The sequence below is a fragment of the Odontesthes bonariensis genome, chromosome 24, assembly GCF_027942865.1.
Source record: "Odontesthes bonariensis isolate fOdoBon6 chromosome 24, fOdoBon6.hap1, whole genome shotgun sequence".
Lineage (NCBI taxonomy): Eukaryota > Metazoa > Chordata > Actinopteri > Atheriniformes > Atherinopsidae > Odontesthes > Odontesthes bonariensis.
Window position 1 is genome coordinate 17,462,254 of NC_134529.1, and position 19,057 is coordinate 17,481,310.

At 43.7% G+C, this 19,057-nt stretch overlaps 1 protein-coding gene across 2 annotated transcripts; it reads right to left on the reverse strand.

The window, feature by feature from the left end:
- Window positions 1-1,716: 1,716 nt before the first annotated feature.
- med23 (mediator complex subunit 23) lies at window positions 1,717-18,968 on the reverse strand. 2 transcript variants are annotated; one of them, XM_075458839.1, is made up of 31 exons: window positions 18,789-18,968; window positions 18,331-18,362; window positions 18,160-18,247; window positions 17,963-18,087; window positions 17,627-17,738; window positions 17,175-17,273; window positions 16,965-17,066; window positions 16,773-16,842; window positions 15,241-15,353; window positions 15,062-15,157; window positions 14,327-14,344; window positions 10,276-10,482; window positions 9,198-9,341; window positions 8,860-9,005; window positions 8,463-8,708; window positions 8,218-8,360; window positions 7,604-7,778; window positions 7,094-7,257; window positions 6,846-6,970; window positions 6,502-6,707; window positions 5,981-6,161; window positions 5,687-5,857; window positions 5,335-5,551; window positions 5,131-5,240; window positions 4,886-5,012; window positions 4,395-4,560; window positions 4,156-4,228; window positions 3,854-4,068; window positions 3,652-3,772; window positions 3,402-3,533; window positions 1,717-2,437 (listed from the first exon to the last, which is right to left on the reverse strand). In XM_075458839.1, exons 1-31 carry the CDS (start codon window positions 18,837-18,839, stop codon window positions 2,201-2,203), a joined length of 4,212 nt encoding a protein of 1,403 aa, XP_075314954.1. In that variant the 5' UTR covers window positions 18,840-18,968; the 3' UTR covers window positions 1,717-2,200. The 2 variants fall into 2 exon arrangements, with proteins under 2 accessions (XP_075314954.1, XP_075314955.1); XM_075458840.1 differs by lacking the exon at window positions 14,327-14,344.
- Window positions 18,969-19,057: the final 89 nt, after the last annotated feature.

Sequence of the window (19,057 nt, forward strand, 5' to 3'; positions counted from 1 at the left end):
TTGTCCAAACAGCTACTTATTAACTTATGTCATCTTTTAGTTTTAGTCAACACACTACAAGAATTTGTCCATAACTGCATGTCTTTATGAATGTTTTAGCTGATGTTGTCAAGGTAAATTTCTTCAATACTAATTGAACGCATCTTATATTCATATAGCATCAGTTCCTACCCTAACCTCACCACTAATGTTATAATTATTAGAGTACATTCCATAGACAGAAACACAATAATTCTCTTTTAATAAGCACTGGGTGACAGTGGCAATAAAAAATAATCCCCACGAGGACGGCCATCTTCCTCAAACAGTTGGATGAGAGAGAGAGTTAAATAGCTTCAGTTAAGCTTCACAGAAATAATTGTGGGTTTAGTAAGTATCTTAAAAGGTAAAAATCAACATTCAGTAAGTTGGAAACAATCGTTTATATGTTCTTTTATTTTCATTTTCCACTTTCACCCTCTCCCATCTGTCTGAGACTTTCTGTCTCAAACACACATGCAAGCTGTCCATGCTGTGGCTGCTTATAAAGGAAAGACAAGAAAAGACAGGAGAAGGGTAACTGGAGCTATGGTGAAGGCGTTGATTAGGTTCATGAGGATGTGCCGGTCGGGTGGCGCGGATTGGCTTGAATGACAGATCAGGAGGGTGCGCATAATCTACGCACGAGCTGAATTATCCAATAATAAATGATGGTTTTACTGCCGACTTCTTCTATTTCGAACCAGTGACAGAGGAAACCGCACTGTGTGAGCGGGAATAAACATCAAAGACGCAAACAGCCTCAAAGCAGTAACGGGGTTTGGGTTTTAGACAACACCCAACCACGTGCGTGAGAAAGGGTCAGAGGTCAAACTCAGCAGAAACCGTCAGCCAGCGTGGATCTCTAAGGTGTTTCGGTCACAGGACAAGTTTCATTTACACAGATGCTACACAGGCAGCAGCTGAAGTGACACAATCTAATATTTAAAGAGGTTTTTTTTTTTTTAAAGAAAAAATAACCCTCTGAATACAGGTGGAACTCTTATTAACAGAATGAGATTGCATATCATCATTTTGGGAAAATGAAAACACCCCTTTGATTATGACTAGGTTTACTGAGCCAATAAATATTGGCCAAGGATTTTGAATTAAATGGTCAACTCACCATTACTTTCATTGCCATTTTGTCAAATGGCAAAAATCAAAAGTCTGTCAAGAGTACTTGATGTTCCAGGCTCAAAGCAGCAGGTTTACAGGTTTCTCTTTCATTATAATTTGGCAGAGAAACTGCTGTCTGACCCTCACTACGCACCCACAATAACAGTCAAATGTGTAAGGAGTGCGACGCATTAAATAAAGCCTGTACTCCCCCTACTGGTGACGAAGGCTAACACGTTTTAAAATACACTTTGCTCAACAGTGATTAGTGCAGTGTTCTCACGATATAAGGTGATGCCCTGCCCGAGTGCCACGAACCAAATGAGAGACGTGGATAAACCGACCTGAGAGTTGGACAGCCCCAACAGCAGGCTGCTGCTATCAGAACGACAAAAGCAACATGGCATGTTTGAAAAGATAAGTGAGAAATAAAAATCCATGAAGTAAAAATCTTAGATAACAATTAAGAAATGTTTCGGAACTACTCATTTAGGACAACTTAAAGGTCCGATGGAAACGGACACACTGAGGATGCTGACGTGTGCATCACAGCACCAAATACACAGTTCATTTGTGGTAAAAAAATTTTTTTTTTTTTTATTGCTCAATTTTTTATTAAAAAGAATAACAATAATGTACAATATAAAAAAATGTATACAAAAAGAAAGAAACAACATGAAGAGCGATCGATGACAACAGGGAGTTACTTTCGTGGTGTGACCCTCCTGAGAGCTACTTATTATCAGACATTTCGCCTGTTCTGTTAACTCTCTACAGTTCTGCTTGAGAATCCTCACTTACAAGATAAGAAAATCATCGGTGCCTCAGAAGTCTGCCAAACCAATTCATTCTGAGTATTCTAGACATACAAACCTCTTGCTTTCTTTTTTTTTTTTTTTAAATTTTGAAACAACTTCAACAAATCACGCTGCAAGGGTTCTCGTCAATAAAGACGTGACAGAAGTTACTAAACTTCCATTGTTAAGCTGAATATTTGGCTGCGATTTCGTGGGTTTAAGTCCACCGTCGGGACAGTTCCTGCGTTTGTGTCCGTTGGTGTCATCTACATGGGCGTGTGCTGTGAGGAGGAGGAGGGAGAGGCGGCCGCGTTTGAGGAGGAGAGTGACGGGGGAGGAGGCTGAGGGGTGCCCGACGAGGAAGAGGCGGAGGAAGCGGAGGCGGCAGCAGCAGCAGCGGCGGCTGCGGCAGCGGCTGATGATGACGTTTCTATCGTGCCGTGTGTGATGAAGCGCAGACGCAGCTTCATGGCCGGACGCAAAGTCATGATGATTTTTTCCACCTGCACAGAAAGGCGAGAAGAGATGGTTTTTGTAGATTCTCCACAGCAGCAAACAGAATAAAAGCTACAGGTTTATCAGCATTCTTTTTATGCAACGTGATGTGAACCCAAAATTAAAAGCTTGTTGCATGAATTGTGTTCAAAAGCAGCTTTGTCAAGTAAATCGGTTCCTTCGGGCATCTATTTCCAGTGCACTTATCCGCGCTTCAAGCACAAACTACAGTTTCATCTCTGTTCAGTCTCCACACCGGTCGGTGTTGTTTAACTACACCAGCGGCCATGCGCTTAAACTAGAAGTGCTGAAACAACTCATGTGACAGAGCAGCGAGTACACAGAATAAACTGGCAAAAAGAAAAAAAAGTCCCATTATATATATACAATATATATTTTATTGGGCCTCCTTTAGTTTTGATTGCGGCACATATTTTCTGTGGTAATCCTGTTTTTAAAGAGTACCATAAGTCACAGTCAGTTACCAACGGGGACCAGATGCAACACATGGGTGTATATCTCATTCAGAGAAGATTTATGTGCTTCTCCTTTTAGAGCAAAACGCAAAGCGATTAGATTTTTATATGCCATTGTTTCTGGGCCGATATAATCCATCATGATTCTCAGCAAATGTCTGGAACAAATCACCCGGTGATTGCTCAGAAGACTCAGACTCTACCTCCGGCATAGCAGCTGATACGAGCCGAGACTCAGCAGGTCACGGATTAACAGAATTCATAATTAACAAGCTTTGGTCTGCTGAAACTTGAAAGGTCAGTTTCATTGACTCCTAAAGTGCCTTTGTAACTCTTATTTAATGGCAGGACTATGAGGTCTATTGTGTGCATCGTCTGAGCTGCAACAGCAGCTGACACACACGCCTCAGTTTGACCTCCAACACTTCATTTCAGTTTAAATTAGCTTTCAGAAGCTTTCATAAATGCAAACGTTCTGCGTCTGGCGCAAGCTCACCTGGTCCTTCACGCTGTCGCCAGTGTACATGTATTTAATGTGATACAGGAAATCACAGATTGGGTCCATGTAGCTTAGATGTTGGCAGTTTTGGTCGACGGCCTGCAGCATCTCGTAGAACGCCACGCCGATCTAAAACACAGAGGCACACGTTCTTAAGAATAATAAACGAAATGCGTCGCGGGGTCACAAAGACGAAACAGATGTTGCTGAGACAGCTAATAATCTGGGAGCACACATGTGAACGCACCTCCAGCATGCATCGTGTCCTCTCTTGCTGGAAGCGCTGCAGGAACGGCCCCACCAGGTGATACACATAAAGTAACTGGAACTCCGTCTGGACGATGGGCTTCAGAGTCTCCGACAGGAATCTACGGACACACGCTTAAAATGGCAGGTCATTCCTAACGGGGCAGCATGATGACAGATGAAAGAGACAGAGGGACCCTTACTTGGGAATCAGAGACAGCTGTCCGATGGAGGAGTGATGCCAGACGGCGTGCGCTAACGCTAGCACGTAGCTGCAGTTCATTTCGCTGTAGCTTTGGTGGCAGGCTGTGAAATCCAGCAAGGCGAAAGGATACCCCGCCCACTCCGTCTCTGATGTCAGCGCAGGTGAGCTGATCACAGAGACGATGCGGTCGTGGAGGACGATCCAGTAGGGCTCCTGGTGCAGGAGAGTAAAGGTGGTCACGTTGAACCAATTCAATGCAAAATTTAGTGCCAGGGTGAGGATTTGGAAGCATTTTCTTACAGGAAGGGCAGTGATCACAAGTCCAATGGCATTCATCCAAGCTGTGACGTTCTCTCTGGGAACCAAAGGTTGACTAAAAGTTGAAAGGAGATTACATTACAAATTGTACGATTATGAATCTATATAGTCCCAAATAACTCATATACTCTAAAGCATAACAGCGTAGCGGCATTCACGATCACAACTTTTTTTTTTTTTTCAGATTACTCATATCCATGAACAGTATACAGATGATTCACCTCCTTAAAACAACATTGAGCAAAGCGTTCCCGACGTCTTTTCCTGGGACGGCCAAAGCCATCAGCTCCACACAGGTGACGTGCAGGGCGTGAGCCGCAGGGTTGGGGAACTCGTTGAACCTCCAGTCACAGTTGGGGAAGGGCCCGGGCGACTTTCCCGCCATGGGTGGGAGAGAGTTAAGGAGGGAAATGATCAACGTGGATTTGACAGGGTGCAGCCCTGCATGCACATGAGCCACTTAAACAGATTTGCTCTTTTTCCCGATAACTCTTCAACTGCAACGACTCCTTTGAGTACAGTAAAAATGAACTAAGATGGACTATTAATTACCTTCTCTCTTTATAGCTATTAAGGGATTTTTACCATCAGGAGTAGCACAAACATAATATCCGGGTGCCCCAGAGAATCTGGTCTTTTTATTGCTTGTCATCACTCTAATGTTGTAATGGTGTTGGATCTATAAAGCAATAGGGAGACTAATAAAGGATATTGTCCACAAGGCGCCCAATCAGCTTGCAGTAGTAGGTGTCATCTGGGATCCACACGTTGTCCTCCCTGGGGTTCATGCCACACTTCAGATACGTTTCACTCAGACACCATCCTGTACTACGGTTGTCCTGTAAAATGGCACGGAAACATCAGCATAACAACTGCAGGCAGCGTAAAACAAAGACGTGTGTGTGTGTGTGTGTGTGTGTGCGCGCGCGCGCGCGCGCGCGCGCGCTCTCCGCTTGCCTTCAGTGAAGACATGATGGCATGGACCAGCTTCCTCTTCAGGCTGGTTCTGTCTCTCAGATGTCGCTCGTAGTAGTGAAGCGTGTTGTACAGGTAGGTGACGGGGCGGTCTGCGCAGAAATGCAGTGGCAGAGATGTAAGGGCGAGCGCTTTTTCTTTAGTAAACATCAAACCACTCTTCAGTCAGCAGGTAGCCCTACTCACCGTGGAACTTGTACAGTCCTCCCAGATGATCCAGAAGCGTTTCCAGAGACTTGGAGACGGGGAGAAGCTCCAGAAAGCGGTGGATGACGATGTCAAAGACGGGCAAGAAGCGCAGACATACATTGCCGAAGTAGATTGGCAGGTATTGAGGCTGGAGCTGCATGGGAGGGTTGACTTGGTCTGCAAGACCCTCAAAGTACAACTTCTCTGGGTATTTCTGACGAGAGAAAAAACATCTTTAATTTCAAATGTGATCTCCCCCCCCCCCCACTGTAACATCCTTTTTGTTTGACTGTTTTCCTGCTTCATCTTTTAGTGAAATTTGGCAATGGATGTGATTCAACATTTTCACCTTGTGGTAGTTCATGTGTTTGGTGTGCCAGTCACTCTGCAGCCAGTGCTCGGGGGCGTTGTCCTTCACAAAATCACTGACTCGGTTCCTGAAGTCGTTTGGCTTCAACAGAAGAAGCTGGATTATGAAGTAGCAAACCTGAGCCTCGTTTCCTTCATGGCTGCGCATTGCCTGGAAGTGGAGAAGAAGAGCAATAAGACGTACAGACACCTACTTTTACAAGAGAAATAGTGAATATAGCGTTTACTACGTCTGTGCTGCACTACCTAACCCCAGATTTCTCTGTGCTCTCACCAGACACAATATGAGTCTATCCAAAGTGACTATGTTGTATTTCCAGACCATGTCATTGAGTATTTCAATGCACTTGTTGAGCTGCTGTCCGCCGGCTGATGTTGAGAATTCATAGACGAGAAAGTCTGCAAATGTTCGGACGTGAGCCACCAGTGCACGAGCTCCAATACGTTCCAAGACCCTAAGGAGCACATAATGAGAAAAACTGAATAAACAGAGTGTCAGTTAGTCAACCACCTCATGATACAGACAGCATTCTCCCCCTGGATCAATTAGTCATTGCTCAGAACACCTCCCCTTGGGCCAATTATTGTGAATTCAAAATGCCTCATCATCACGGCATCATTAAACATGCTTCAAAGTGATTTTAGACGCATCTACTGAGCGGAGCCTGCAGAAGTATGAAATGATATGCTTCAAAAAGGCAGTTTGGGCTTTTATTTTGTTGATCGTGCATGTATAGCAGTTTACAGAGACGTACTTTGTCTTTAAAAACTAAGAGTCTTAATTCAATTACAGACCTGAAGCCTATCTGGTTTATGTGGTCCGTCTCCAACAGCATCTTCCACAGCAAACAGAGGAACAGAGGAGGAGAGCCCTGCATGGAGAAGTGGGTGATGATGTCGTTCTCATTGGCCATTGACTTCCACTTCCTGTACTCCTCTTCCACATTCTTCTTCAGGTTGAAGCGGGACTCTTGAGGAACGTTGTTCTGCTTGAAGAATGCCTGAATCAAAGAGAGAAGTGAAAGAGTTACAACAAGATTGCACAAGTACACGACTATTATATTATTATTCATACGTATAATTCAGGGAGTCCAACTTCCATTTGTTATTTTTGTGCATGCAAGCCATCGAATTTGCACCTGGAGCGGAGCAGGGAAGCAGGACAGTGTGTGGGAGGCCCAGTTGTGAGGTGTGAAGTTCATGATAGTCTGGAGGATGTCTTTACACCAAGTGCCATGGATGGAGTCAGAACCTGTGAAAAAATCTGCACAGATGCGAAGCCGGTGAACTTGAAGCATGAGAAATGGGGACACATAGGTCGATAAGACATCAAGATTATCGATAGGAATGAACTAAGTAAAATACATGAATCCAGACTGGGTTGCACCTGTAACATGTGTGGCTCTGGCCAGTGTAAGGATCAAGGCACGGTTCAGCTCCTCGGACTCGGCCGACAGAACCGTCTTTGGGTCGTTGAGGAAGCGGGTGAACTGAGGTTGCACCTCTGAGCTCCCCAAAGCGGTGATCAACCGCAGAGCTGTGCTTTCAACACTGAAGGAAGAGACAGAAATCTTGTTTTTACAACAACATTTGTGCATATTTACATGTTTTTAAAATTAGGATAAATCTGCCAAAACAAGCCAATTGGCCGCTCTTTGTATTACACGAAGCATGCTCCGCGACAGATAAAAGATCCCCTCTGGCAATCTACCAGGCCCAGGAGGACCACAATATCTGATCAGCATGACTTTCTTAAAGAACAGGTTATTCCACGCGAGACGCTTCAGTGGGATAAACCTGGGAAAACTTGTTCTGGGGCTCGTCTTTCTGGAAATTCTTCCTTTTATTTCATGGAGTTAGAGTAAATATGTGAGATGCAAACGTGTGTCCACATTACCACAGATGCAGCTGGTTCTGGTTGGTCTGTGGCACGGCAGCCAGGCTGTGCAGATGACTCAGTAGCTGGACTCTGTAGTGCGGCTGGATGTGGTGCATCCTGTAGCTGAACATCTCCAGTAAGGTGTGAAGGATTCCCCACGCGTGGGATTTAAACACGTTGGGCAACAGCTGGCCTGAGCAGACAGTGCGTTTCGTTATTTAGCGTGCAGCTTGTGCCGGGCCACAGACAGACAAAACTGCTCAAAATGCAACCAAATGGACGAGAAATAACGACTGAAAACAAAACAGCAAATTCTGCGCTAAATCAGAAATAATTTAGCATGCTCAGATTTGATAGCACATCTGAGAAAAGCCTGCTGCTTTTTGAAATGGCACTAAAACAAGTAAGCCAATTGATTCAACTGATAAAACAAACATATACATTGATTACACTCTGGGGGTTGGTTTCAGGAATATTAAATTAACTGTAATCAAGAAAGCAGTTGGTCAAATATCCCTTTTTCTCTTTTTTGTTTGTCTGAGATCCCTTCTTGAGCTGCTGTGTTTCTAAAAATGTGAAGTCTGTGTGTGTGTTTGTACTGGAAACAATGAAAGCAGTGAAAAGCAACTCACTGATGAATCCTTTGATGCCCAGTGACTCGATCTCCATGTAGACCAACAGTCTGCTGTAGGTCTCCACCAGAGCAGGGGCCAGGGCAATGCTGGACTTGGCATGAGCCAACTTGATCACACGCGTTGCGATGCTGTGGATCAGACTGGAGACGGACAGAAGAAAACGGCAGCAATTAAATGCATTTTTAATATGGACTCTTCTTTTTTTTTTTTTGTTCCGGCCGCCGGTCCTCTTTTTATCCTACCTCATCTTTGCATGCACAGTGAGTGAATCCAGCAGATTCATGGGCAGAGGAGTGACTGATCCCGATGCCATACAGCTCGTTCCGGGCAGGTTGATCCTCATGGACCCATTTCCGTAAATTGTCTCAACCAGGACGCCCATTGGCAGAGTGAAGCACTCAGAGTTGGTGCTGTAGGCGTTGCACAGCAGGGCGATCTTGTAATCGGACATGCCCAGGGTCTTGTTCCGCAGCGACTGCTGGAGAAATCTAAACAGGACAAAGGATGAAGGCGGAGCGGGAAATTGCTGTGTTACGCAAACTAAAGTGACAGCAATAGCTGCTGATTCAGCGCAGAGTTTCCAGGCGTTTATGTTTAGTTACGTGCGTTTTTACGGCTCAGCATGTGAAAGGCACATACTCATGGTGAAGTTTCAGAGAGTGCGGGATGGGTATCTGTAGTTTGGAGTTGTCGTTCTGAGCTTTGCGGTTAAGGTGGATCCAGATGCAGGTCATGGCAAAGGAGTGGGTCGACTGGGGCTTGTTGATGTCAGGAACTGGAATGCACTGATAGAAAAAATACAGGTATCATGTATATCACCGGTAGCATTTGCAGAAGTCACCATCAGCAATCAGATACAACAATAACTGATACAAAAATATAATTAAAAAAAAGCTATAAGGTTACATGAAGCACTTTCTGCAATGATGGTGACTGTTACACAGCAATCCCTTCTTGGTGTGTTGGTGTGTGTGTACCTCTTTTTCTGGATAAAGCAGGTCAAAAAGCTTCATGACCGGTAAGAAGTCACCTAAGGCATTCTTCTGAATGCTCCCCGATATGAACTGCAGCAGGACCCACATCAGGTGGTCTCTCCCTTTAATAAGACCTCTACCCGCAAGCTAAAGAGAGCGATAAAGGGAGAAAAAGAAAAAGAGCAATTCCATGACGTCTTCCTTCAAATCTTTTGTTTCACGACATTTTTTTTTTACCCACAGTTACTAAGTTCATTACTGCATTAATATATCTGATGGTTTGTACACACTTCATTTCTTTCACCTGTTCAAACACTCTTTAAAACCAGTACCTAGTCAGCCAGTCCAGGGACTGAAAACAACGAGGACACGCTTAAGATGATGTGTTCCAGTTCAATTCAAGCAGCAGAATGAGGAAGGAAAAGAATTTCAGTGACTTTAAAGACAGTACGATTGGGTTTACAAATTTATGTTCAAACAATTAAATATATTCAGTCGTTCTTAGGCTGAACATGCCTTGTTGAAGGCAGAGGTCAGCAGATGGGACCCAACATTTAGTTTACCAACAACGCAACCAAGAGCTGGTTTAGTGTTCCACATATTTCCGAAGCTACCCTCAAGTGGTAGCAACTCGTTTGCGAAGCCCGATGCAGAGAGCTTGCATGTTCAGACGCAAAGGTTGAGCAAGGTTGTATCTTATTTCAACTGGAGAATATCATCATCAAGCAGCCCACAAATATGGAGCAACAGTGCAATGAACTCATGTCAATGAGGAATGTTTCTAAAAAGTAGCACAAAGAGTTAAGGGACATCAACGTGTACCCGACACACAGGACGAGCAAAGATATGATTTGTGTGAAGTAACCTAAAGTAAAGTAGTCAAACAAGATCAAATATCTCGTTGTTTTGTCATTCATGCTGCATCCTGGGGTGCCTTCCCACCACCTGAATTTGCATTAAAAAGAAACTGCAGACACTTACATTTTCAATCGCACACACAGTAACCCTATTCTATAAAGTGACTTTAAATGACAAAGTTTTTAATGAGTGTGACCTGTAATCTATTATGCCTCCCCCTTACCTTTTGATGTAATGACAGCACCATGTGGGGGAAGCTGGCAAACTGAAACAACACAAAGAAGATGAGCTGGGAGGAGAGGTGCTGCCACAGCAACTGGCTCGTTCCTCCGATGTCGGCGTCGAAATGTTCCTCGGTCTCGGAGCGCTCCATGGCGTACACCACCAGGTCCACCAGCTGCTCCTCCAGCACCGGGCAACGCTGCTTTTGCTGGGAGGAGAGGAAGAGAGTGTTAAAGGATTAAGGACATGGTGGGCACAAAGCAGAAGAGGCCAAACAGGAAGAAAGAAAACAGATAGAAGGTTCTTGTTCCATGCTTCAGCCACAGTTACATGCCGACTTAGAAAAAATGTTTCAATCCCTTGCAAGCAGGACTGCATCTCCTTCCTGCCTCTGTCATCTGGGTTCGACTTACTGCAGCACCAATCCAGAGTTTCCAGTGGCTTTGCTATTTTGAAATGAGAATTAAGTGTGCACATGTGTGCCTGTGGGCTCGAGCGTGTGTGCTAGGGCTAGTGAGAGTTCCTTCCATTCTGCTCTCCTGTATGCAGCTCTTTTGTTCTCTGCCGTTTTGGATACAGAAAGAGACTCATATCGATGCAATAAGGAGCCACATCTGCTATTCTCAGCACAGCAATTTCCACAGGGTAAATTCAGCATCAGGTGCCGCCTCCTGCGCGCTCTGAACACCCAAACCCTCGCTCACATTTCCAGCTGGGAGAGCACATCTCCGGCAAAAAAGTCTCCCGCTGCGATGTGCAAAAGGACCAGATCAAAGCGTCCGCACATTCATCCGAAACATCCGCGGTGTTTATGTGTGAAAACGGCTCATGTCGTGTCAAACGAAGTCCTCACGAGTGTGAAGTAAATATGAACACGAGAGGTTAATCCGTGTCAGAGCATCCTGACCGTAGCTCAAAATGAGTTGGGCAGATTGCACGGCCTCGTTAAGAGGAACAGAGAAATGACTGATGTAAGTGAAAAGAAGAGGAGGTTAAACTGGACTCTAGTCAGGTTTTTTTTCAAAAGCATGTTTGGCAGGAACGGTTTGAAGCGGGTTAAGGGTTAAGAAACTAGTTCGGAAATGCAGAATAAGAGACAGTCCTTGGAGTTAAAGAACAAGAAGAAACAGAAAGTGAAAAGATGAAATGGGGAGTATTAGGGTTAAGAGAAGAGAGGTTGGCGGTAAGGAGGAGAGACAGTGAAAGATATGCAGATTAATTACATTTTAAAGCCCCAATCTGTAGCAAATTTTCTTCAAACACTGTGTAAACAGTCGATGTTCAAATTTGGATTTTACACCGCTCTGTTGACTTTGTTACTCCCAGGAAACACTCAATCTCTTGGTCCTTTTAAATCCCTTTCCCACAGCTTTTCTCTTTGCGAAAGCTTTAGGAAATGTTTAACCAGTGCTCTTATTCATATTTATTTGATTCTTGTACCTATTTGCAAGGGATTATTCACTTAATTGCCTTTTAAGTTCTCAGTGCTTGTTTACATTGGCTTTTTTCCAATTTGGCCTGCATTCATAATTCTTATTTGTCCATATAAAGCACTCTGTTGCACCAACTGCCTTCTAACAGTACTTTATTAAAGCATCAAGTATGTTGTTGAATTTCACAAAGATTTAAGACTGAAAAATAAAACCTTCAAAGATGTATATCAATACCCCGGTTTCAATATGTTCCCAGGGTGGGGATTCACACACCAATGACAGAGAAGGAGGGAGGATCTCTGAACTCTTCACAGCATATTTCTAATCAGAATTCCTAAAGGAGAAGTTTGCATGCAATTTGGGACACAGCTGGGCAAGGGATTGAACAGCAGAGTACAACACACCACCGCACAGCACAAAGAAGTACGGCACATCACCGGAAAGCACGGCACAGACGGCAAACCAAACCAAGAGGTGCATCGCGCTCCTGCATGCAGACTGGCAGGTCTGGGGAGGAAAGGAAGTGGTGTTGGGAGAAAGAAGAGGAGCTGTAAGGCTGACCATCCCTTTTTCACACGTTTTTTTTTTCTCTTTGAACTGGCCTTCGGTACAAACTCCCTTCCGCTGCACCCAAACACACACACACACACACACATACACACGCGCACGCACACATACATACAGAGAGAGAGAGAGAGAGAGAGAAAGGGGGCAACAAAGGGACAGAGAAAAAGAGAGAAAGAAAGTTTCCACAGGCATATCTTCTTTCTACCAAGAAATCAGCCGAAATTAATTTGGTTAAAAATCCCCAATAAAACCGTAGCAATGGCTTGGCTATATTCTGATACATTGTCTCTAAATGTTGTAACCATTTGTAAACTGATTTGGCAGAAATATACCTCATTTAATCTCATCCGATATCAATCGGCACAAGATAATATGCATGCAGTCTGTCTGCAGTTGTCAGCCAATTTCTGACTGTTTTGAATTTAAAAAGACGGCAACACTCACCACCTCAGTTATCAACCAAAAACAAATGCGTAAGCAGGATTGATAATTAACAAAAACTATGCAAATGCGACAAAGCCCTTTGGCCTACTCTGCCTCGATCCTCTGTCCTGTTATCCTCATCTTAAAGGGGGAACTTTCGATCTTCAGCTGAGGACGTGGCTGCAGGTCAGGAGGGAGCTTGCTAGCAATCGTTTAAGCACAACTCTGAGCAGTTGGGAAAAAAATAAATAAATAAAAGCGCTTTTATTATTTCAGCAAATGTTGTTCATTGAGTGAGCGGCAGAAGTTCTATCAGAGCGATGTTTGCTGATGACAGCAGAAAGACATAAAAGTAGAAAGACTAACTCAATTCAATCTTCATAATATAATCTACTTCACAATGAACTGAATAAAAAAAAATGACCCCCTCGCGTCTGCTTAAAAATGAATGATCATACGAGTAAAATAAACTGTTAAATTCAAGGTTTTTTAATTGCTTAAAAGGTCAATGTGTTCCTGCTACTGTTGCCAAGCGATTGTACTGTATCCAATGTTGTATTCAAATCCTGTCTGACTTTGTGTTAATTCACAGTCGCCTGCAAGGCTGCTGTGAGCTAACAGAGGGGGAAGAAAAGAACAGCACTGCACAGTTTAAGAAGAGAGTCCACTGTTTAGAGTAAACGGTGAAGTTTTGCCCAGATCAGCGCAACAGAAAGCAGCAGCAGCAGCAGCAGCAGCAGCAGGTCTGACACTGGACGACCTTGTTAACAACAGACAAGCACCAGACTACATCCAAACATGCAGTGCAGCAGCGCCTGAAATGTCAACAGCAGGGTTTGAAGTCAGATGTGCTCAACGTCAGCTGGATACGAACACACGTTTTTCTGAGGCTTAGAGAGTGTCCAGCTGTCTGAGTGATCGGTGTCAGTTAGCACAACGGACATTATCAGTCAATCCAAAAAAAGCTCTTGATCACTGCGTGTGGTCAGTACATGACCGAATGTAATTAGGAACTTAAGACAAATCCTATAACAAAAAAAAAGGTTTCAATTGCATATTTCAGCTGTAAGCACTAATGAGCTACTCGGACCCCCCGAAAATAAGCTGCGCAGCCTTACTGCTCCCCATCTACGAGGATAACAGCTCCTCGATTAGGATTAACTGGCTGATTTGAACCGATTTCATTAAATGGACATCTGCAGTGAATATTGTGTAATTTTGTGTCTTTGGACTCCATTCAGCTGAATTAAAAGCACAGCTGACGCAGCATGCAAAGCCAACTAAAGTGACGGAACGCTGTTTACTTGGACACAGTCTAATTCGACAAATCCTCCATGCGTAATGTTGCAGAAACTGCCTGCAGACCCACCGATCTACAGGTCATATTTATCTACCTGCTGAGTAGTGTGCACTATCTGCCCAGTCTGTGTCTACTCCTTTCTGTCTCTATGTATCCCTGCTGTGTCCATCTCAAGCTCTGTGGCATTTCTCTTTTTTTGCTCCATTTTATTTTTTTGTTTCTTTGTCCAGGCTCTCATTTCTAGCACGTCAGCGTGCCTACAAATCTAATCGTCCAGCAGGCGGGTTAGTGGGCAGGTCGTGTGACCAGGAAGAGGAACAACGACATACCTGGGCAATGTTCAGAGTCTAGAGAGTGCATGGCAGAGAGACAAACAAACACAACACACAACCAGAGGACAAAAGAGAGAGAAAAGGGGAAGAAACAAAGAAAGAGAGAGAAAGAAAGAAACAGAGGGAGGGCAAAAAGGAGAGACAGAGAGAGAGAGAAAGTGGTGACTAAGGAGCTACAGTAGGCTGTTCACTGTCTGTTCAGCACAGTTGGCACCAACTCAGCCAATTCAAACATACAAAGCAGATTCTGAGTTATTAGTTTATGATTAAAAGCTAAAGAAATCTAAAGCGTTGAGCAACACTTTTTGTCTGGAACAAAACTGTTTGGAGTGAGCTGGGCTGAGCTGAAACTGCATGAACCCAACAGGGAACACTGACATCAGTGCATTATAGGTCAAGCTCACAGCGTTGCATTACATGGCCTTTTTACAGCTGTGTTACAAGGATTACAGGGGAAACAATGGAGAAAGACGGGTGTCTTGGGAGAAGGAACAAGAAAGGATGACCCAGGAGAAGGAAAAAAAAAAGCACAGGAGGAGAACAACTTTTACAAGTATCTTCAGAAGAACCGATAGACACGACGATGAGAAACAAACAGAGAGATGTTGAAAAACTGAACAGAGGAGGAGTAAGAGATAAAAAGGAAAAAAAAAAAAAAAGTGGTATGGACAGGTCAGGTGAGACCAGGAGGGCCTGGTGTGGAAGCAACGGAACGGAAATGAGCCGTTTTACCTGTTTGTTAAGTCCTAACATGTTGCACACCATCTCTCGTGAGTACGGCTGTTCCAGCACATAGCGGAGTAGCCCCGTCTGTGGCTCAAACAGGTCCTGCACACGAGGGCACGAGCATTATTGTACTGTTGCGTTTGTGTGTGACGTGAACACATATCTGCAGTTTATAAAGACTTCACCTTGTCAAAAGGCAGCATGCCCCTCAGGGGGAAGCGGAGAGTTGTGGGATCTAATTTCCAGGAGTTACAGATGGCCCCGCTGTTATTCACTACGGGCAACAGGCTACATCGTCCTGCAGGCACACACAAGCGCAAAAGATACAAAGATAGGACTTAGATTCGATGACGACAAAAGAAAAAAATAAACAAGTGAACATACAAAAAGTTCTGCGGTTTTCCGGCACGCGTCTGTGCATCTTTGACAAAAAAGGATTGTTTTTTTTACAACAATTTCCATTGAAAAACAAATAAAATAATTTACATTCACAAAAACATTATGCATAGATATATATATATATATATTTTTTTTTTTTCCATTTAGAATTGAGCTGAACATGCCAACACCCTGCTTGCTGAAATCCTGAACAATGAAAGTGTCATTTGATATAACAGGTGAGACTATGGCGTAAACGAGAAGTGGCTTTACGCTGCAGTACACGGCCTCCAAATTAACTATTTACAACCCCATCGTATATCTTTCAGGAGACCTCACAATCCCTGCGTTTCTGGCACATCCCTGCGCGACATGTGGGTTTATTACTAAGGTTAACACACTATGAAAAGATAGGAGATAAACTCTCTTTAAAGCGGCATCATACCGTGTGCAGGGGTTCTCCTAAAAATTGACTTTCACAGGACTAACGGGTTTTAGTATCATTTCAAAACGGCTTCCTGATCCTGTTTGTTACCTGGACAGGTAAGTGCGAAAAAAAAAAAAAAAAAAGAACATCGTCTTTCTTCTTATTCCACAACACAAATGCTTGTTGTTTTGAGGAATATGGATATAATGTAGTGAGTGAAATGAGCGATGCCAGGACTCTGAATGCTCTGAAACACTTCAATGGGAATATCGGGACTATCTTGGAGAGAATGTGACACTGAAGGCAAGCTTTGCTTTGTTCAGGCTTATTTGTCAATGATGATGCACATGAGTGAGGACCGTGGACATCACTTTCGTCAGCTGCGTCTGTGTACACATCTCTGCCACATACAGTATTTACCGAGGCTATATTGACAAACTGGGACTTCCTCATAAAATCTGCCCCGGTGCCTACCGATGAGGAACACACTTATTGTAAGTCGCTTTGGATAAAAGCGTCTGCAAAATGACCGTAATGTAATGTAATGCCGCCTCCCCTGTAGGGTTTTGCTCCAGTGCGGACCGGTTTGTTTTGTGGTTTAGACCATAAACCCCGGTGAAACTTCTGGAAAATATGCTTTTACTTAAGTGATTTATGGATTTGTAGTGGGAATGGCTGCAGCCTGTGTTTTACTTCCTCCACTTGTTTAAACACTGCTGCCGCCTCCACCTCATTCTCAAGCAAACAGGGGAAAACCCGAGTGTGAAAGCTCTGTATGAAACAGTCAGTGAAAATAGAAGCTTAGTCTGCCTTTAAACTTGATGTTGACCAGCTCAAATAACCTTGTGAAAGCTTCAGCATCTCTAGATGGATATATGTTGTAAACTTCTGGTGTGTTTAAGCGTCTCTTACCGCATATGGAGTTGATTCTTGCTGTTGGTCTGAAGCTGTCCACAAAGTCTGATATCAAACTCCCTAAAAGCTACAGACGGGAGAGACAGAAAGACACGAATGATTACGACCAGACAAAAGACGCAATGAGAGAACTCGGCTACAAAGTTCCATACACGTGCATTCCACACAAACACTGAAACACACACTCACCCAATGTGAGAGTTGTCCCTCTGGGTACAGTTTTCTGATTTCAGTGACAGCAAAGTAGGCCGGCAGGAGGCAAGCATTTCTGTCCAGGATGTATTCTACCACCTGGAGCACAAGCATACATTCAAACTGAAAAACTTGCTGATTCGGTGCATTTATAAAAGAGAATTCGAAAAGACAAATGATTAAATTAAAAGGTAGAAAGATGGTTACCTCAATGGCTGCCAGAAGCTGCTGAACTATAGCTGAGCTGACGGTTGTAGGGATGGTTTGTATTTTATCCAGGACAGCTTTCAGCAGATCGCGAACACCCTGACATGCAGGTTAAAAACACATGTCATGCTTCAAGTCTTTAGTTTCCAGAAAACCTTTCTCTGTCAGTGCATTCACGCCATTTCGGACGCCAGATAAAGACGAGGAGAAAACAACCTGGATTAACTCATGGAGCTTTTGAAGTTACACTCAGAACACTTTAAAAACAAAAAAAAACTGACAGCGTCACCAAACTCTTTATATGACAAGTGAGGTCAGTGGAGAGGAAACTCCAACTTTAAGCAGTAGATGATTTAGAGAGAAACGCTACTCACGGCCACTGAAAACCAGAATGTGCAGATTACAACGGAATATTTGCATGAGCTGTGTATGCATTTGTGTGTGTGAGAGACCTTGTAGTCGACCCCTCCGATGATTTTTCGGATCAGTTTGAAAGTTAAGGCCCACAACTGAGTCCTTTCCCACTCCAAGCTATCTGAGCTTATCAGAGCAGCACACACCATCCTATAAAGAGAACGGATTCATCAGAAGGATGACCAATGAACCATCGAGAGACGTAATAAACCAGCAGGCCAACATATGATGAGTCTGTGTCAGCTTGTGAATTGCAAGTGTTAACACAAATATGAGTAGTCGTGGAATTATCATGAACTACTGAACTAGCATCTCAGGCAAAACAATGATTCAATTTGAAATCTAAGTATGCTTTGATGAGTTAGTGTGTGGACCTTGGCGGTAGCAGACTGGTCTCCACAGCCATTGCTAGACAGTCGTACAGGAAGGAGATCCTTTTGGGACTGTGCTGGCTGTGTATAAAGCGCACAATCCACTGCACACACTGCTCATGAGACTCCTGCAGAAAGACGTAGGAAAAAGTTAAATGAGATTCTTTACAGATTTTTTTTTTTTCCACAGGTGTACAAACCTGCGGAAGCGTTCCCCAATAGTGTCTGAAAGCTCCGAGACAACTGATCAGCTTAGTCCTCTCATCCTCTGGAGTGTCCATAAACATCCTGAAAACATCCCTCACAATTACAACTGCCCTTATTTCATGCATTTTGTCAGCAGATGCAAATGTTGACTTGAACAAACTTACCCAGCAAAGGCCTCTTCTATCATCTCTGTTTTCTGAGAAATGGAGGAGAAAAAAAGATTTAGGGTGGGAATAGACTTGAAGATTTTAGAATGAGAATGAACGTGGTTTGATTTGAAATCGAGCATGCTTATACTGTGAGGTACGCGGTGGAAGCACAACATAAATGGTAAGCCAATGTTTATTATGTGCTGGATTCAGACAATGAGTTCTGGAGTTTTTGGACACAAAGCATTAAGTCTTGAACTTCGACTAATTCAAGATGTTTGCGACCTTAGAGTTTTATTCATGTAATTACAGTTAGGTACCAGGGATCGAGGATTTATCAAAGCCACTAATATGTAAAACCATGATATGTGATACAAGCGAGTATCAATAAAAGGAGCTAAAAGTATCTAAGATGCTAATTCGTGTTAGCTCATCTGTAAATCAGCTCATCGAGTATCAATTCTGCAAATTACCACAACATCCTCAAAGATGCTCTGCAGCTGCGTTTCCATCGAAAGCGCCATGTTTGCAGTTTGAAGAGCCCACTTTCACCCAAACATCGCACAAATGAATCGGTTCACTCCTGCAGGAGAGTGTGTAGACCGTCCTGTGAGCAAGCTAAATGCTAACAGGCACCGGAATGAATGCGCTGTGAGACGCGCAACTGCCAAAACAAACCGGCCACACATTCGAGGAGTAAGACAACAGTTCCGTTGCATTTTGTCTTTATAATTTGTCATCT